The 21,721-nt window shown below is 41.5% G+C and overlaps 1 protein-coding gene across 1 annotated transcript; it reads left to right on the plus strand.

The window, feature by feature from the left end:
* The first annotated feature begins 866 nt into the window (after window positions 1-866).
* On the plus strand, window positions 867-6,988 carry six6a (SIX homeobox 6a). Its single transcript, XM_046366959.1, has 2 exons — window positions 867-1,467; window positions 2,504-6,988. The coding sequence occupies exons 1-2, from the start codon at window positions 896-898 to the stop codon at window positions 2,664-2,666; spliced, it is 735 nt and encodes a 244-aa protein (XP_046222915.1). The 5' UTR covers window positions 867-895; the 3' UTR covers window positions 2,667-6,988.
* Window positions 6,989-21,721: the final 14,733 nt, after the last annotated feature.

Raw genomic sequence — 21,721 nt, forward strand, 5'->3', positions numbered from 1 at the left:
CAAATAAAGACTATTATATGTCGACTATGATATGTCGATCAATGTACGTTATCAGTAGGACCGAGTTTAAAGTGAATCAATCCAATTGTTTTTGCATAAAAACCTAGACTGAACATCGCATAATAAAGCCATATTTTTGATGATCAAATGAGTCGAACAATTCTAGAGCGTGGATGAATGAGCTAGATTTTCAGTCTGCATTAGCCACAGCACCATTCAAGAGGATGCATTGCTATTGTAGTCTCCGAACATTCGTTCTCTGTTGTTTTTATTCTTCATTTTCAGAATTAAAAAAATGGTATGCTTTATGATAATATCTGTCATGCCTGCTGCTTGAATGTTATTTTCCAATGAGAGCTAAGCGTTTGTTAAATGTATTGCGTTTTATTTGGCTCGTCGCTTTTCTTCTTCACAGCTATGACTTACAAAGTAGAGGATGTAGGAAAACATGGAATCCAATTAAAGGTTTGAAGACAAAAAGCTAAGGTCAAAATGTTTACATTCTAAGGCGCTGTCGAGCACAGGGAGGTGCTGAAATCCCTTAGTGGCCCTTTCCGCGTGATTGGTAAACTTGACAGTTACTGACGGGCATCCATGGCAACCACGAAACCAATCTGCCAAGTCCAATAGAAAATCAGCAGAGGGGCTGACTGTCTTTTCCCTGTTCAAAATGTATCTCGGTTTTAGTTTTTATACCTCTTGTACTTTCAACCCACGAAGTTCACCAGCCGATCGCTGCAGTAGCCAGTCAGAGGGCATAGTTCCTCAGTGTTTTTAACGGTTGATCTGTTCACTTTAGGATTGCCTTTTTGCCTGAGAGAGCGAGAGGGAGAGAGGATAAGCGCAAGAGGGGAGCGTGTGATAGAGAGAGACGGAGAGGAAACGAGAAGCCTCCATGTTTCAGCTGCCTATCTTAAATTTTAGCCCCCAGCAGGTTGCGGGGGTTTGCGAGACCCTGGAAGAGAGCGGGGACATTGAGCGCCTAGGTCGCTTCCTCTGGTCTCTGCCCGTTGCCCCGGCAGCCTGCGAAGTCCTCAACAAGAATGAGTCGGTGCTTAGGGCGCGGGCAATCGTGGCCTACCACACCGGGAATTTCCGAGAACTTTACCACATCCTGGAGAACCACAAGTTCACCAAAGAGTCTCACACTAAACTACAGGCCCTGTGGCTGGAGGCGCATTACCAAGAGGCAGAGAAGCTGCGGGGCCGCCCGCTAGGGCCTGTGGACAAATACAGGGTGCGGAAGAAGTTCCCTCTGCCCAGAACGATATGGGACGGAGAGCAAAAGACCCACTGCTTCAAGGAGAGAACCCGACATTTGCTACGCGAATGGTACTTGCAGGACCCTTACCCGAACCCGAGCAAAAAGAGGGAGCTCGCACAGGCTACTGGACTTACTCCCACACAAGTCGGAAACTGGTTCAAAAATCGTAGACAAAGGGATAGAGCGGCGGCTGCGAAAAATAGGTATGTAATGCTGCAGTCTGTAGCTTACCTTTGTATTTTATCAAAGATGGTCTGAAGTTGTTTCAACATTTATTGTAATCTTTTTAACAAAAACAACCCTGCATTGCGAATGAATCGCAGTCAGCCTATGCACTTGCATTTGTTTCAATGCGAGCAATTATTCGGGCAAAATTTTAAATCGAATTATTTGAATTAGGTTATGTTGTTTCGAGTAAACATTGAAATAGAGCTGTCTATAATATATCAATAGGCTACCCTATAGTTCAGTTACCTTTGTTCATAAATAATCTTTACGGAAATGACACCATAAACGCTGTAGCCTATTGAAATGAAGTAAAATGTATGACAAACTCCACTGTGAGACTTGCCCTTGTCATTTTCATTGCAAAATTGACAATATAGATTTGCCAATAATGTGTATTTACAGTGTAAATACAATCAAAGAGTTTCCCAAACCATTATCTATGGTAGCCTATATCCTTTCCAGTAGCAAAACAGCTAAAGCATATAGTGCTATAGGTCAATGTCTCAATAATTCCGTTCAGATTATCTGTCTTTTTCCACAATGCATTTAGCTTGTATTGACAGCTGTCTGTGTAGGCCCAAGTCTTCAAACCTAATTTAACAATAAGCATGCAATATGTCTGAAACATTTTGTATTATGGATGTTGCTCAATGAAAGACAGAAACACAGATATTATTTGTTCAATCATGTATAATGTAATTTGTGTTGATCAACTCATGAAGGTAACAGGTGTATTGAATACATCTGAATTGTTTCCTTTAAGAAGATATTGGAATTACAAGGCTAGTCTGTCTATCTCTAAAATGTGCTCAATCCATAAAAATGGGCCTGGGTTACTGTGTGTTGCTTGTGCATAAAATTGCATTGTTGGGCTCCTAGCCTGGCACTTGTGCATCGGATTGCTAGGCCTCAGCAATAACTATGTTTCAATTAAGGATTACTTTGACAGAACCTATTCGTATTGGATTGTGGTTAATTCCAGTTTTCCCTCAACGTCTGTCTTTTATCCAGGCTACAGCAAGGGTTGTCCCAAGGCTCGGTTCGTTCTTTGGCTGATGATGATGGAACCGTCGATCGACTCGGTCCCGCCTCCAGCCCCGAGGCAAGTTTGTCGAGCAAAGCCGCCACCTCGGCTATCTCTATCACTTCCAGCGACAGCGAATGTGACATCTAATGGCGCACAAAGCAGTCGAGAGGAGGAAGAGGAAAAATTGACAGTATATAAATGAAGGAGATCCTGAAAAACAATCTAACATAAAAACAGTCATAGTGCCTGCGTTTGAATTGAAAGAAACTGTTCTTCTTTGATGACTGCCAAAACATGAGGGTTCTAACGGAATGCCCTGTCTTAAAGCTATAGGCTACTTTCATTTTTTTCCCCCGTTTTCCACTATGGATGACTGAAGCTAATGCAAGCTGAAAGAAAATGTAAAGAAAAAAACATATTCATATTCACGATCCCTTTTTAGGGATGACTAATAAACCAATGCCTCAAGTTGAAACTCTAAATAAATCAAAAATAAGGAAAAAAGGAGAAGACATTCGAGCGCCGAACCTGCTATTTTCTGTGGGTATTTCATGTTGAAAAGACGCTGTAATATTTTTACTTTACTTTTAAAGTTGTATAAATAATGTTTATTTACTTATTTAAATGATAGGCGCTATTATAATTTGATATTTTTTTGCTTGGTGTTTTTATGTTTACCTTGTCCACAGGTGAACCCGTTGAGCATGTGCGCTTTAGTGAACATGTGTTTCAGTAAAAAAGACAAACAAGTAGCCTAAAGAAACTTAATAAAATTATTGTTGATCAAAAGAACAAAACATCAGTATTTTTATTCACAGATATTGAGAATGGTGTTTGCAGATATCGTATTACCCGATTATTAGCCTACTTGATATTATTATCGAGTAACGCCTAATTTGGCATGATACATGAGATTATATTTTAGGGGTTTGGGACGATATTTAGAATATGATATATGTGTGAGATAATATTTCAAATATCGTCCTATGACAGGTGTGGTGCATCCTACTGTATTATGTTGTGCCTCTGCTTTGGCCTGATGGAGTGGTCTATATATCTGAGAATTTAGACATGTCAATAAGTAGGCTGCTTGACTACCAAATATCTTGATATGTGTGTGGACTCTGAGTGAGAAAATGAGTTTTATTCTTTATAATGCCACACTTAATAGTGCCCTGACAGGTCCTCGACGTAATTTGCCAACATGCCTCGCGTCATGTAATGTGGCATGACAGCGAGAGGTCAGAGAAAGGCCGTCAAACAAAACGGGATGATCTCCGAGTCCCGGAGTAAAAACAAATAGCTTTACACAATGTGCTCTGGCTGACTGATGAGCAGTAGCCTATAAAAATAGGTATTGGCCATTTTATTCTTTTAAATCAAAGATCATTTAAAAACCTATTACATTTCATTTAGAAATCTATAGTCATCGATTTCTGGGTGATAGGCTAAAACATTTCTTAGAATTGAATCTGCATGAAGAGTGACAGGTTCGACCGTTGATCTGAACCATATTTCCTTTATTGTATAATTAATGTTAGCTAGCCTAATGTCTGCCACGACTAGGCCTATGGCGATGTTCTTATGAGAGTCTGCAAGGTTGATAGCTTACAACATATTTCATGTTTCAGGTATTTGAGTAAAGTCTGCTATTTATATTTGGTCATTAATGGTTGAGTTAAACACGTAACGTGTTTAGGGGGGTATAGGCAGAAATGCTTGAAGCAGACCATGTTACGGTAGGCTAAAAAACGCAATGGCTGTGATACATGTGGTTGTTTGGTGTTATGATCAGACGTGATGCAGTTATTATTTTGTGATAGTGTTTGACCTAACCGTCTATAGATAGGCCCTTAGTGTTTTTGTTATTGTTGTTTTTTTGCATTACGGTTTAGGCTAGTATTTTTTTTTTAACCACTAGCACACATCCCTGCCTATGATGAATATATGCCAAATAATGTTCTATTGGAACGTGAAGACGAGGGTAAACCGTGCATACACCTGAGGTTAAACTGTATGTTCCCTCTTTATACGCGCTAACAGGATGTCAGCCCAAATGAGCAACGAAAATTAGAAGTAGGCTAGTGTTTTTTTCAATGGCTCCAGAGTTCTGGTTTTGGACAAACACCTGGGTTTTCATCCAATTTGCAATTAATTACAGTAGCCATTGAAAGAGACAAGATGTATTCCTCGAAACGTCTTTCAGCTGGAACAACACATAAATGCAGTGTTTCGGGTTTTGGATAAAAAGAGAGAGGAAGCAAGTGAGGGGAAGAAAGGGGGGGCCTTGAGTTTCTTTCAAATCATGGGGACAAAATGGCTGAATATTTCCGTTTCTATTGAAAATCAGGGCAACTAGGGGACACACATGAAAAACTATTTTTAGCAGTGAATAAAGTTGTCAGCGGTAATCAGTACTAATGATGCGGTCTACGGTCCCCGAGCGGGGCGCTCCCAATGTTTTGTGAGGGGAAGCAACACGAGTTTGTACCTTTTCAAAGAATTAACTGCTGTCATGGTATAGTCTGCCAGCCTGGTTACGGAAGTCAGCATTTTTGTTTAGCGTGTGTGTTCTGGGGCAGCTGCTGCAATGTGAATTCGCAAGTAGGACGATTAAAATGATTTAGCCTAATTATCAATTTATTGACTATTTTCTGACTGTCTTGTACGTTTGCATCAGTCATAACACGTTAATTGTGCTCCAATAAACATGACGAACATTTTGAATAATGAAGAAAATATGATATAATATGTTGGATATATAACCACTGAATCGAGCGAAATGCATTGACTATTTTTCCTTAGACCTTCAGCACTTTTATATATTGGTAACATGGTATCTTCTTGATTTGTGTGTCGTTTGTAATCTATATATAAAAATGAAAGCAGATGGGTCCCCAATTTCAATGTTTGTGTCAACCATAGTTTGAAGGAAGGTTCTCTTTCTCTTGAACTCCAATCCCTCTATACTGTTAAGTCTTTATGATCGAATCTGTCATAGCAGTTCAGCAGTGATACACAACGTGGTGCGAGCTCGTGTCAGCACTAACAGTAGGCTATGGCTACGTGGGCTATTTCTCCTGCAGCAGTTACATGATATTATCTGGCTATTTACCACATTAGTCTGTATTTCTACATGCTTGTCTTGAACTGATTCGTAATGATCACTAATCAATGCTAGTTTATCACAGGGTTATTTTATGCATATTCCTTCCAACGGTGATAGTAGTCTCTACAATTTCTATTTTGATTGGTTTAATCTCTGACATATTTTTCGCCTCTTGATGTTTATATTAAATCCCCTGGCTTTAGGCGTATTTTTTATTTAACAGGCTCTGCTATAGCCTATGTATGGTCCTGTGAAAAACATATTCAAATATATGTATTATTATTATTATTATTATTATTATAATTAGTAGGCCTACTGTTATTATTATATTATTATCACCTGTAGTAGGCCCTTTTCGTAAAACAGACTTAATAGCCTATCTTGCCATAGAGTAGACCATTCACCTCTTGCCTGAGTTTTTCCTGTTTTCCCTAAAGCGGATGAGGTCATTAAATTACGTAGAAACATAAGTGCATTTAAGAGCTTGTCCTCCTCCTTAATTAGCAAAGCTCTCAAGGAGGACCCCACACTGCTCCATCCCTTTCCCATAAACACTCTGTCCCGTCTCCCCACAATGTGCTAATTTGATTTGACCACTTTCTTGATGTCGTCTCTGCAATGACTGTCGTTCAAAACTTATATATCTTGGTTTGTTCTTCTTGCTTGAATTTCACAATTTCATGGATTCTTCTCTATCTTTGTTTTATTGGTGTGGTAGGCCTATTATTGTTGGCTATATCGTCAGCCAGGGCCACGCCAACTTTACTGCTCGTTCGTTCAGCAAGAACATAACATTCACTCACTGAAAACACTCAGCTATCAATATTCGTATTAAAATTAATAAGAATCCTGAACATATTTTATACTCTAGAAAATGGCTTGTCTGTAAGTCAGTTATGGTCGTTCGCGTTTGTGTTGCATGTTTTTTATTGAAGTCAAATACTGTACTTTCTTCACTGGAACATTGTCTTTTTCATAAATGAAGTTCACAGAATGACTATAGTGAAGGTCTATTTACCATGTATTCACGTTTATAAACATTTTACATTAAGAAATTGCATGAAAGCATGCGTTTCACAGTAGGCTCCCAGAGAATGCCACGGATGACCTCTGGTGGTGATATTGGGTGGTAGCCTACTCTACTGCTCACTGGAGTGGAGAGACGCCGCTTGTCATGGTAGCCTATTTATTTACAATCACACAACCTAATCATTTAAAATTAAAATGGTTCCATTGTGTTAGAATGCATTATGATTTTCAAAAGCTATTTTTCTGGAATGCCTCCAAGCTCTAATAAAACGAACATAGCTTAATATCCTCCGCATAACCTGTTGTTTTATGTTTCACAAAATATCTCCAAACTGAAGTCAGCCTGAAGAGCGTCTGCTAAATGACTTAAATGTAAATGTAAATGTAAGACTGGCTTTTTTTCTGCACGCATGCACCTTTTTTTTCTCTTTAGGGCTCCCGAGTGGCACAGCGGTCTAAGGCACTGCATCTCAGCGCTAGAGGCGTCACTACAGACACCCTGGTTCGAATCCAGGCTGTATCACGACTGGCCGTTATTGGGAGTCTCATTGGTCGGCGCTCCATTGGCCTAGCGTCGTCCGGGTTTGGCCGGTGTATAAATAAGAATTTGTTCTTAAAAAAAATATACGTTTACACCAGCAAAAACAATTTAAAAAAAATACAGACTAGCCTAGTTAAATAAAGGTATAAATGAAAAAAATATATACGTTTACACCAGCAAAAACCATTAAAAAAAAATACAAAGAAGCAACGGGTTTCACTTAGTTGTTCACAGTATGTGACATAGTCCCACCCTAACCTTTTGTCTAATCGTCTTGCACCGCACCCCTCTGGCAAGAGGCAGTCAACGGCAATTATGATGATGTGTAGGCCTCATAGAATTCGGGAGACGCGTTTCAGCACCATGGACAGGGAGGCCACCGCGTTTCAGCACCATGAACAGGGAGGCCACTGCGTTTCAGCACCGCGGACAGGGAGTGCACCCGGGAGGGAACCCGGGAGTGCACCCGGTAGGGCACCCATGCACCCATGGACATTTCCGAGTTTCCTAGTTCTGACAAGCACATGAACGTGGCATATAGCAGGGGTGCTACAATTTTTGGGCATGTATAGCAGGGGTGCTCTAACTTTTGTGCTTGGTGGGCCTAGGCGGTGGGCCTCGGGCCGAACAAATATACATGATTTATTTAGAAATATATAAGGTAAACAATAGCCTTTTCGGATCTTTAAAAAAAAGTAATCCTAAAATGACACTTCAAACATTAATCAAATGGTAGCCATATAACGACCCCTAACAACACATTCTGATTACCAGTATTAAATATGTATTAAAACGTTTTTAACCTTGAGTTAACCAGGAAGGGGTCATTGAGATTTAAAATCTCTTTTTCAAGAGCATCCTGGCCAAGATGGGCAGCATCAAGTCATTACAAAAATTACAGACAAACAACATGAAAAACTACAAGTAATCTAGTGAAAACCATAGAATTTACAAGAGTATAACAAAATCAAAAACGTTTACCATTGTATCATAGAAACTGCAACCAAGTTTCTATGTTTATAAGACTAATAACTTTTTCCAGCTTTAAAGTACCTTTCCTGCAATTCTACATATTTTGCTATGGGGCGTGGAGAACATTTTGCAGTTTTAAAGCATGTTTAATGCAAACTACTCGTTATGCCAATGGTTGGAGTAAAATTGTTGCAGTTTTAATGCTATTTGCCTGCAGTTCTACACATTTTGCCATGACTTATGCCGTGTGCATATGATATCTGAATGAGAGTGACTAACATAATCAATGGGGGCCCCCTAGAGGCCAGGGCCCCTAGGCCCATGCCCTGGGTCCCCAGTCAGTAATTTGGCCATGATTACGACAAGGTTTACATACCTGGCTAGATTAACTTAACTAGAAATGTATAAAATGTTATCTGGCATGGGCTAATTGATTGACTGTCAGTGACTGACATAACAAGAGGAAAACTGCTGAGGCATTACCATATTTAAAATAGTATGTTGTGTTTTTTTTACTATGCTATCTCTCAACTGGGATGGCCTCCCGGAGTAAAAACAAATACACAACACCTCACTCAGAAAAAAAGGTTCCACGGTAAGTGTATCTCACTGGGCACAGGCATCAATTCAACAACGCAATTTCATTGAGATGAAGTGGAAACAACATTGATTCAACCAGTGTCTGTCCAGTGGGATGATTTTATTAGCTAGCATTTAGTTTGCAGCAGCCCAGGTTTGTATGAACCTTGCTGTTTGCCACTATGACCTCGGCAACAATGTTGCAAAATAGGAATTCGATCTCCCCCTGCCATAGTGAGTGAATGGTGTCGGACGAGAGCTCGTCATTTTTCTGACCAGGCGAATTCATGCAGTAGGATAGTTAATATGGATATAAATGTCAATGCAAAACAGCTAAAACAAATTAAAGGTAGCTAGTTAGAGGTCATTTCTGAGTTTGACTTGCCTGTCTTATCTTTTGTTAGCTGTTGTTGGCAAAAATCCTCAAGAGGTTCTATGTATAATCCCAAATAACCCCTTTTTTCTAAGAGTGGGCCTACATATTATGAAATGTGCACTGGCTGATGGATGAGTATAGAAATACATGTTGTCCTACATTTTAATTTTAACCATTGTTGTGTATTTCAAATTAAAGATGATTTTGTAGTCTAAGCATCACATTTAATTTAGATTAAATCATTAAAGCATTGATTTCTGGGTGATAGACTAAAACATTTACTAAAATGTTATCTGCATGGCAATAGTCTGTTCGATCATGGTTTAATTTATCATAGAATGAATGTTTGATAGATAGCCTAATGTCTGCCACAATTAGCCTTTGGCCGATTCTCTTATGAGAGGCTACAATGTTTATCTGACAGAATACAGTGTGTTAGAATCAATCAGAAAGTATTATTGTCTGGCAACAGCATAATGGGGGTCCCACAGGGATCCATCTTAGAGCCTTTACTCTTTAGCTTACATATAAATGACTTGCCTCGTGTGTCATGGTGTTGATTTACAAATGTATGCAGATGATATTGTTATATATACACATGCCACAACTGCAGAAGAAGTTGCATCTAAACTAAGTGAAGCTATGGCAGTTCCCAGCAGTCATGTCTTAGTTTAAATATGAACTAAACTGTTGGTATGTCTTTATCCAGAAGGAGACATCATGTAACTTTTCCTGACATCTTTATTAAGGCAGAATTTAAATACAAAAATGCTGTCTTAATATACATACCTGGGTGTGTTATTGGACTCTAAACAGATTTTTAAAAATAATGTTAAGAAGTTGGTCAATACTGTGAAATTTAACTTTAGACATATAAGACACTGCCTTAACACTAATGCCTCTATGGTTTATGTCTCAAATTGGTCACAAACAGGAGATATGACAATAAAAATATTGCAATCTCTGTACAAGTGTGGATAAAGCTGCTTTTTAAATGGTTACGTCGACTTGCTCCACAACCCTTAAGTAGTCGAGTGACTACTCTATAATCTGTAGGGTCGCATTCTAAGGGAGCAGTGAATGGCAACTGTAGAGTTCCAGTGTGAAGAATAGCACTTTCCCAGTCTGCATTTTCTTTAAAAGCTGTTCACCACTTGAACCAACTACAGAAATCTTAAAACGTGTGGCCATAGTGTTCGTGAGTTCACACAAAAAGTTAAAAAGTGGTTTAAGGAACAGCAGGGTTGAAGCCACTTATGAACCTTTTTTGTTGCTGTTTGTAGGTTACTACTATTTGATTGTTTGTATTTTATACTATTTAGCTGTTTGTATTTATTGTATTTTATTTTCCATTATTTAAAAAATCAATAATAATGATAATGTTGATCTTCTTGCTTCTATTATTTTAAAGCCAACATGGGGACTGTTTTTTGTTGTTGTATTTTGTTGTTGTTGTGGGTGGAAAATGTGTGATGTTAAATGTTTTTAAATCTGTCTTTTAGGTTTGGAACAAGTCAAGGTCTAGACAAAAATCTGACCAATGCCTACTTCTCACTTTAAATGTTTTTTTTTTCCATTTATGTTTGGTCATTAATGGTTCATTAAAAACACTGTACATTTTAGGAGTAGGCCTAGGCATAAAGGCTTGTACCAGACCAGTTATGGTAGTTTAAAAAAACACAATGCCTATAGACAGGCCTACATTTGGTATTATGATGCTATGAGCAGTCCTGCAGATATTGTTTATGATAGTTTTTTTTGCCTATACCCACCTATATAGACATAGACCCTAAGTGTTTCTCGCACCATTACCACAAAGCGATGTCCCAGTTTGATTCACTATGGAGGGATACCATACATGCTTATTTTTCAGAAACCATTGGTCCTTTATTACAGCCTATCCAGAGGCTTCGTAATATAAATGCAAGATTAAATCATTTGGTTATTAGCAGTCAGGCCTAAACCTAGTGTTTGCATGTCATTCCCTTAAAAGAAATGTGAAATTTGCAGTTTTACACATGTGAACAGGCTGTTTTCACATGTTGAGCTTAAATTTCCCATATGAAACCATATTTTCACATGCGAGGAGAATAACATGTTTTTACCTCACATGTGAATTACATGTTCACATTTGAAAAACATTAACATGTGAAAATCTCATTTGCAGTTTCACATGTAAGAAATCTCCACATGTGAAAATCTGACTTTCACATATCAAATCAAATCAAAGTTTGTATTTGTTGTGTACACAGTTTAGCAGATGTTATGCAGCGAAATGCTTATGTTACTGTCTCTTAAAAATGCAGTATAATGTCAAACAGTCCACAAATAATGAAACATTTAAAAAACAAACATGTGGGGGTGAAAGTGCTATTCTCCTCACATGTGAAAGGTGGCGTTAACATGTTACAGACAGTAGCAATATTTCCACATGTGGAATAGCACCTTCTGCCTCAAGAGTATAATATGAGTATAATAATTCCATTATAAAGAAATATTATTGATCATTTCTGAGTTGTCCACTCAATTGTTATTGTAGTCCTCCATGGGATTGCATTGATATACATGTATACTTAGCGCAACCACGAGGAAGAGGCATTCGGAGTGTTAATGTGTCGGTGGCCATTGGAAGAAGCCCAGAGAAAAAACGGTGAAGCTCGCTCTCCGTGTCTCCTAATTCTTTATCCTGTTTTCTGGTTTGTATGCATGGTTACGTTTTCAAAATCTAGAGATAACACGTTTAACTAAACTGTGTTGAGTTTCTGGTCAATTTTAATTCAAAAATATTGAATTGTTTTGTCTGAGTGAAAACAAATGAGATTTTCCTATTCACATGAATGTAACCAAGGTAAGTATTCAAGCTCACTTTTTCATTCAAGTCAATGAGAACAAGATGGTATTTCGTAACATTTTTTTATTCCCATTATAAATGTTTTGGCTTTTAAATTGTTTTATTTTATTTTACAAACGATGGCTCATATTGAGTGCATTTACATGGGTACATATTAACCACGCTATAACTAGCTATTTTTAGCTTCTGTTATTATTAGCTGTCCATTGGTTTTTGTTACTTTTAATACACAGGCTAAAGAGTATTTTCATGTATTTGAAAAATGTGTGAATGTGTTTGCTTTTGGAATGAATGTAAACAGACACTTTTCTACAAAGAGATGATTTTGAATTAGGACTGTCAACTTTAATCGGTTAACTCAGTTAACTTTTTGTAATTTTAGTGCACTCATTTTTTAAAATCGTAATTAATGACATTGTCTGAAAGAGTTCAAAATACACTGACAACATCCCAAATACATAATCTACACAGCTAAAAACATCAATGGGATGTCAAAACAAGTTGACATTGAGATGGAAGAAAACGTGCGTTAATCAATTTACCTGATTTTGCTAACCTTTACTTTGGACAAAATCAAGATGTCAATATTCTTATACTGCTTTTTATATAAATTACAGCTCAGTTTGAGCAAAATCCTGCAATTAACTCAATAAACATGTTATACGTTTGACAGACCTATTTTGAAATGAACGGTCAGTATTCTGACATTGAGATAAATGTATAATAAATATACAGTACATTGGAAGAGAAACCTAGTGTTGGCTCTCTTGGTCTAATGGTCAAGACATTGGCTTCCCCGTGGGAGATCTAGGTTTTAATTCCAGCGGTTACAAAAGCACACGCTAAATTAAAAAAAAAGAACAGGGTGTTTTTGTTTTCACACATACACTACATATATACAAACGTATGTGGACACCCCTTCAAATTTGTGGATTTGGCTATTTCAGCCACACCCATTGCTGACAGGTGTATAAAATCGAGCACACGGCCATGCAATCTCCATAGAAATATATTGGCAGTAGAATGCCCTTATTGAAGAGCTCAGTGACTTTCAGCTGGCACCGTCATAGGATGCCACCTTTCCAACAAGTCAGTTAGTCCATGTGCTGTTATTGTGAAGTGGAAATGTCTAGGAGCAACAACGGCTCAGCCATGAAGTGGTAAGCCATACAAGCTCACAGAACGTGACCGTCGAGTGCTGAAGCTGGTAGCACGTAAATGTCATCTGTCCTCGATTGCAACACTCACTACCGAGTTCCAAACTGCCTCTGGAAGCAATTGGCTGGAGTGGTGTCATGCTGGTAAAAGAGGACCCAAAAGCGACTTAACAGAAGCAGAGTTTAATAATGTTCAAAACGGAATAACTGACATCCTCTAGATTTGTAGAGGGGGAAAACAACTGGAGAAGCGGCCACAGACTGCAGGTCGCTTCGGGTAGGCGCAGGCCGTAGTCGACTGAGACACCTGCTCACACGCAGCGTCTGATGAAGGCACAAAACACGACAGAACAGGGTGATACACAATCACGGCAAAAACACGACAGGACAGGGCGAAACGCAATCACAGCATGGAATATACAATATAAGGAACCGACGGAACAGGAACGGATTACAAAGGAATAAATAGGGAATCTAATCAGGGGGGAAAGGATCGGGAACAGGTGTGGGAAGACTAAATGATGATTAGGGGAATAGGAACAGCTGGGAGCAGGAACGGAACGACAGAGAGAAGAGAGAGCGAGAGAGTGAGAGAGGGAGGGGGAGAGAGAGGGATAGAACCAAACAAGACCAGCAGAGGGAAACGAATAGCATGGGGAGCACAGGGACAAGACATGACAATAAATGACAAACATGACAAGTGGTGTAAAGCTCGCAGCCATTGAACTGTGGAGCAGTGGAAACACATTCTCTGGAGTGATGAATCACGTTTCACCATCTGGCAGTCCAACGGAGGAATCTGGCTTTGGTGGATGCCAGAAGAACGCTACCTAACCGAATGCATAGTGACAACTGTAAAGTTTGGTGGAGGAGGAATAATGATCTGGTGCTGTTTTTCATGGTTTGGGCTGGGCCCCCTCAGTTCCAGTGAAGGGAAATCTTAACTCTAGAGCACACACTGACAGTCTAGATGATTCTGTGCTTCCACCTTTGTGGCAACAGTTTGCGGAAGGCCTTTTCCTGTTTCAGCATGGCAATGCCCCTGTGCACAAAGTGAAGTCCATACAGAAATGGTTTGTCGAGATCGGCGTGGAAGAACTTGACTGGCCTGCACTGAGCCCTGACCTCAACCCCACCGAACACCTTTGGCCATGAATTGGAATGCCGACTGTGAGCCAGGCCTAATCGCCCAACATCAGTGCCTGACATCACTAATGCTCTTGGGGCTAAATGAAAGCCAGTCCCCCCAGCAATGTTCCAACATCTAGTGGAAAGCCTTCCCAGAAGAGTGGAGGTTGTTATACTTTAGCAGCAAAGGGGGGCCAACTCCATATTAATGCCCATGATTTTGGAATGAAATGTTCGACGAGCAGTTGTCCACATACTTTTGGTCATGTAAAGTAATTTCTTCACGTGAAAAATGTACATTTACAAAATCCATGTGAAACTTTACACATGTGATTTTTTTCATGTTTTTTTAAAGGGTTGAAACAGTCAGGAAGCCTACGCTTATGTTCTCATGAACTCATTCCAAATGAATACATTTTTTTGTAATATACACTACCGTTCAAAAGTTAGAAATGTCCTTGTTTTTTAAAGAAAAGCACATTTTTCTCTGTCCATTAAAATAACATCAACATCATATTGATCATAAATACAGTGTAGACATTGTTAATGTTGTAAATGACTATTGTAGCTGGAAACGGATGATTTTTATCAAATGGAATATCTACATAGGCGTACAGATGCCAATTATCAGCAACCATCACACCTGTGTTCCAATGGCACGTTGTGTTAGCTAATCCAAGTTTATCATTTTAAAATGATAATTGATCATTAGAAAACCCTTTTGCAATTATGTTAGCACAGCTGAAAACTGTTGTTCTGATTAAAGAAGCAATACAACTGGCCTTCTTTAGACTAGTTGAGTATCTGGATCATTAGCATTTGTGGGTTTCGATTACAGGCTCAAAAGGGCCAGAAACAAAGTAATTTATTCTGAAACTCATCAGTCTGTTCTTGTTCTGAGAAATGAATGCTATTCCATGAGACTAATTGTCAAGAAACTGAAGATCTGGTACAACGCTGTGTACTACTTACTCTCTTCACAGAACAGGGCAAACTGGCCCTAACCAGAATAGAAAAAGGAGTGTGAGGCCACGGTGCACAACTGAGGACAAGTACATTAGAGTGTCTAGTTTGAGAAACAGATACCTATTGTTATTGTCTATGTATGTTTCTGTTTATTGTAAAATATATGTTTATTGTAATATATGTACATATATACTGTTCAAAAGATGAACTAATTCAAGTTTATAATTTTAAAAGGAGAATTGACCATTAGAAACCCCTTTGGGCCGTCAGGGCCAGCAAGGCCTTCTCTGCTGGCCTAAACATCATCACAATATAATTTTTTTTAAATATATTTTCCCACAAATATGTATTAAATTATTCCCCAGAGTAAGAGTTATACTCTTCATTTCATAGCTTTCCTCTTGGTTGCACTGCTTCCAGCCCCAGGTTGAGATATGGAAGGCTGGTCTTTATGTTAGATCTTTTATCCAATCATATTCAGCCATCATGTGTTGCCAGGGGTCTAAAGTCTGCCCTCAGGCCTTCAGAATCAACAGTGCAGGCGCTTGTAGCTTAAAGTGAATGGAAATGAAAATTTAGTGTCAACCAATCAGCTTTAGAGTTGGCTATTGTACGCCTGCTGGCTGGCTCCAGTGTTACACAGGAGCCAGCTAGCAGGCGTAGTGCGTGCACGTCTTTTGATTGGATTACCTATATTGAGAGGCAGGTCCTATGGGCAGGTCTATGCAGAACCTTAGAGCTAGGAAACTGAATTTGATAAACAAATTCATTTGCGTACTACTAAGCTGTTTTTTCAACCCACAATGGCGGAAGGAGGAGAAGATATCGATTTGGTCGAGGATATAATTATAATGGCATTCTCAAGACGAACTTTTCAAGAAAAGTTAGACATTGTAGGGAGAGGTCGCCCGACGCCGACGCTACAAAGCCTGTCACAGGTGGGAAAGGGGTTCGTTCGCCACTTTCAAAGTTCCAACTACGAGCGCTATCAATGGCTCACAGGCTCAGAGAAGCACTGCAAACTACTGCTGGGAATGCCTATTATTTGCAAGTGATCGATTTTGGTGTTTGGAGCCACACTGGCTTGGAGCAACCAAGGCAGCAACGAGACACCAAAGTATGTCTGGGCACTTACAAGCAATGATGCTGTTGAAAACTTTTGGGGACACCCAAGTTCATCTTCAGCTCAACGAACAAGCGTGCAGGGCAACGGAGCTGCACAATGAAAAGGTGAAGAAAAATAGGGATATATTGAAAAGACTCATTGATTGTGTCATGTTTTTGGGTAAACAGGAACTTTCATTTAGGGAACATGATGAAAGTGCTGACTCTTTTTTTTTGGACATAAAGCTCCAAGTTTGTGGACCAGAAATGGATAGAAGAAGAATATTAATATAACTCTGTTGCACTCGACTATGTTCTTGTCTATTAGTTGAACTGTACTGTATTGTACTCTTCCCCTGCAATTCTCTGAATAAAAATGTAAATTTCAAGGTGACGCAACGCCTGGTTATACTGCATTTCTGTCTAAATGTATAGTGTCTACAGCCATGGCATCATAATGATGGTAATAAGAGGTGGATTAATTCGGGTGGGACTGTGTAGGACCTCACTGAAGGCCCAGGCCCACGGCACGCCACTGGTATATATATGTACTGTATATATATATATATTACAATAAACACATATTTGACAATAAACAGAAACATACATAGACAATAAGAACAGACATTCCAAATGAATTCTACAGAACAGAACACTTTCTCAAGTGTTGTAGAAGTATGTCTTAAAGAATTCAGTTTTCCAAGTCCACCCTTTCATCATGCTGTAAATTGTGCTTTTTACATTGCTCCAGACAGATCAATAGTTTGTGTCTGCCTTGTCCCTCTTGCCTCACTCACAGTCTCACATTTGTTACAAGAAACAATTCAGAAATATGGAGTTATTATCTGACTGGTGCCTATGTAGTGAAGTCAATCAATGTGCATATCATCAAGATTCTCTGTGCACACAAAGGGCCTAATGTGAACTTGGATCTTCTGTCAACTTCCTTGCCTCAAACAATTATTAGAAATAAGTGGATATTGTTTTGACAATCGCTGGTGAGAGTTTTGTTAAATTAATAGGGGTTAAAATGTGTAAAAGGGAAAAAATGGGAAGAACACATGCAGTGTTCTAGTATCAATGGTCAAAACCGGGAAAACTAGGAAACAGGAACTAGAAAAAGACAGGAGCAAGGGGAAAAATGCTGGTAGGCTTGTCGAACAAAACAAACTGTCAACAGACAAACATTGAACACAGGTATAAATACACTGGGGATAATGGGGAAGATGGGCGATACCTGGAGGGGGGGTGGAGACAAACACAAAGACAGGTGAAAGATCAGAGTGGAACAGTACCCCTTCAGGACAGCCTCACTGTGTATGCCGGTTGGCCGGCTGATAACCCAGGGAACACTGATAACCCAGGGAACACTCAAAGGGCGAGAGACCCGCGGAGACGTCAGGCCACCAAAAGCGTTTTCGCACAAAGGCTAGTGTCCGACGGTGGCAGGCAAGCTTGGTGGAGTGGGCCCACTCCAGAACCGAGGAGCGGAGAGCGTCAGGAACAAACATCCGGTTATTTGCGCCCTCCCCCCCAGGGTTCGGCTGGAACCTGCTTCCTTATTACCCAGCTGAGTGCCGTCGCCAGGCATGAGGTGGGAAGGATGGTCTCGGGTTCCGGGGGTGTAGCCACGGGTCTATAGCGCGTGACAGCGCATTCGGCTTAACATTCTTAGATCCCAGTCGGTATGAGAGGCAGAAGTTGAACCGGCTGAAAAGCAGGGCCCACCTAGCTTGCCAGGAATTGAGACGCTTGGTGGTGTGGAGATATTCCAGGGTCTTGTGGTCGGTCCACACAATGAACGGATTATCTGCCCCCTCCAGCCAGTGCCTCCACTCTTCCAACACCACCTTCACCGCGAGAAGCTCACAATTTCCCACATCATAGTTCCTCTCCATGGCATTGAGGCGATGGGAGAAGAAGGCCAGCCTCCATTCCGACATCCGAAGCATCGACCTCCACCAATGACTGGCAGGATGGGTCAGGATGAACCAAGATGGGAGCTGTGGTTAAAAAATGTTTGAGATCCTGGAACGCCCGGTCAGCAGCTGGGGACCATGTGAACGGAACCTTGGGAGAGGTGAGTGCAGACAGAGGTAAGCCAGGGCGCTGTAACCCCAGATAAAGCGGTGATAAAAGCTGACAATGTTGGAAATGTTGCATTTGCACTCTGGAAGTAGGCTGGGGCCAATCCACCACCACTCTTACCTTCCCATAATTAATCTGTACACTCCCTGCAGCAATGATGTAACCCAGAAAGGGATGGTAGAGCGATGAAATTCACGGATAGCAGTTCTTCCTTGTGATGTTGTTGAGGCCCCGGGTAGTTGATGCTGGCGGGGGAGGCAGGAGGACAGATAAACTCTGCAGCTAGGGAGTCCACAATATAGGTCTCCACAACCTTGGTCTCTGGACCCGACAGAGAGTACAGCCGTCCCCGGAGTAGAGTGGTGCCTGGGAGAAGGTCGATCCCGCAGTCATAGGGTTGGTACGGTGGAAGCGAAGTCTCCTGGGCCTTACTGAACACCCCCCGGAGGTCCTGGTACTCCGCGGGAATGGTGGAGCGGTCCGGGGCAACTTCCGAGCCCCCAGGAAGACTTCCTGGGAAGGCTGCGCTGACCTCAGGCAATGAGCGTGGCAGAACGGGCTTCAGGCCACGATGGCACCAGCAGACCAGTCAATAAGGGGATTGTGTCGCTGGAGCCAAGAGGATCCCAATACCACGGGAACCTGAGGAGACTTACTAAGCGTGAATTGGATCATCTCGCTGTGGTTCTCTGACACATGTACAGTAGGTTAATGGGGGTGGTATTGTGGGTGATCCAGCCTATAGAGCCGCCCGTCCAGAGCTCTTAACGGCCATGGGAATGGAGAAGGGCTGAGTGGGGTGCCCAGCTCGGACGCCAGGGTAGTGTCCATAAAGCTCTCATTGGTCACAGAGTCGATAAGTACCCAGAAAGTTTTCAACTGGTTCCCCCACAGCAAGATGGCATAAAAAGGTGTGGGTAAGGGGAGAGGAAAAGTTGTCCGTATGGCCCACCGGAGTACTCGCTCCTACCGATGAGCCTGGTCTTTTAGTGGACAGGTGGCCATGAAATGACCAGTAGTCCCACAATGCAGGCAACTCTTCATGTGAAGCCTGTATAGCCGTTTGCCTGGGGACAGCCTAGCTCTGCCTAGTTGCGTCAACTCAGGAGGAGGTGAAATGGTAGACTTCGGAGACTCTCGGGGGAACTCGGGTAGCCTCGGGTTCTCTCGGCAACGGAGCCATCAGGGACTTCCGGGATGTCTTGGAGACGAGGTGGAAGCCTTGGGCGGGTGAGTGAAATTGAACCTCCTCTCCTTCCTTTGCTTCCGTCAAGGCGATGAGCGAGTCGAGAGCCGTCTGTAGTTCCCGGGCTGCAAGCTCGTAGTTTACTTCCTCCGATACTCCTTGCAGGAACATGTCGAACAACACTTCCGGGTTCCAGGTACTCTCAACTGCCAATGTGCAGAAATCCACTGCATAGTCTGCCACACTACGGGAGTCTTGCCGAATCTGGATTAGCTTCTGGGCAAACTCTCTCCCAAACAATGAAGCATCGAAAATTTTCTTCACCTCCGACACAAACTCCTCCAGACTGAAGCATACTGTTGTTCCCATACTGCCTTAGCCCAGGCTAGAGCCCTCCGGGACATCAGCATGATGAGGTATGCTATCTTAGAGAGCTCTGAGGGGAAGGAGGAGAGCTGCAGCTCAAGGATGAGGGAACACTGAGCAAGGAACGCCCGACAGGTGCCTGACTCTCCATTGAAGCTTTCTGGGGGATGTAAGCGTGGTTCCTGGGAAATCGTGGTGGCCAGAGAGGCGGCGCTGCGTGCAGCCGGGGCTGGAAGGTTACCATCGTGGTAGGCTGCCTAACAGACAAGCTGCAGAATTGTACCAGCAATGTGGTCAACGCTCGGTCATGGCGTTTGGCCAAGGTCTGGAATCCTTCCATAAGACCATGAAGCAACTCCTTGTGCCTTCCAATGGTGGCTCCTTGGGAGGAGATGGCGTTGCGGAGCTGGTCCAAGTCTGCTGGGTCAGTCAAGGCCAGTTTGTACTATCACGTTTCAGGAGAAGACCCAGATGCAGACAGTATTGAAGTAACACAAGTTTATTACTAAAACAGGGTACAGGCAAAACGACATGTCAAGGGCAGGCAGAGGTCAGTAATTCAGGGTAGTGTGACAAGGTACAGAACGTCAGGCAGGCTCAGGGTCAGGGCAGTCAGAATGGTCATAACCAGGAAAACTAGAAAAAAGGAACTAGAAAAAGACAGGAGCAAGGGGAAAAACGCTGGTAGGCTTGTCGAACCAAGCAAACTGGCAACAGACAAACAAACAGAGAACACAGTATAAATACACTGGGGATAATGGGGACGATGGGCGGGGGGTGGAGACAAGCACAAAGACAGGTGAAACAGATCAGGGTGTGACACGCTGGTTGATTGAGGTCAGTTTGCCGACAGCAAAGTCATAGACTTTAATCTGTAAAACATCTCTAAATGTTGATGCATGACTGTTTATTCCAAACCAAGCATGCTGCACATTGTTATGAAAAATGAAGTGTATTTCTTGTGTTAAGTAAAGAATAGGTATTACAGTTTTTTCTTACATACGGTGCATTTGGAAAGTATTCAGACTCCACCCCCTCCCTTGACTTTTTCCACATTTTGTCAGATTACAGCCTTATTCTAAAACTGATTCAATTGTTTCCCCCCTCATCAATCTACACACAATACCCCATAATGACTAAGCAAAAACAGACAGGTCAAGAGTCCTTTAGGTGCCTTTTAGAAAACTCCAAGCGGGCTGTCATGTGCATTTTTACTGAGGAGTGGCTTCTGTCTGGCCACTCCACCATAAAGGCCTGATTGTCCTTGTGGAAGGTTCTCCCATCTCCACAGAGGAACTCTGGAGCTCTGTTAGAGTGATCACCAGGTTCTTTGTCACCTCCCTGACCAAGGCCCTTCTCCCTTGATTGTTCAATTTGGCTGCAGACTTTTTTTGGCACCCTTCCCCAGATCTGTGCCTTGATACAATCATGTCTCGAACTCTACGGACATTTCCTTCAACCTCATGGCTTGGTTTTTGCTCTGACAACTGTGGCACCTTATATAGACTAGGGATGCACGATATATCGGTGAAAATATCGAAATCGGACGATATTAGCTAAAAATGCCAACATCGACGTCGGCCCGTTGTCCAGTTTACCAGCGATGTGCAAAACCGATGTCAAAGCTGACGTGCCTACCTATATGATGTAGTTACATGACGTAATGACGCCACGCAAATGTTGTGCTACACGCGCAACACAGCATCCCTAAAAACACACACACATCATCCCTAACCTAGACCACAATGCC

The sequence above is a fragment of the Oncorhynchus gorbuscha genome, linkage group LG10, assembly GCF_021184085.1.
Source record: "Oncorhynchus gorbuscha isolate QuinsamMale2020 ecotype Even-year linkage group LG10, OgorEven_v1.0, whole genome shotgun sequence".
NCBI classification, from domain to species: Eukaryota; Metazoa; Chordata; class Actinopteri; order Salmoniformes; family Salmonidae; genus Oncorhynchus; species Oncorhynchus gorbuscha.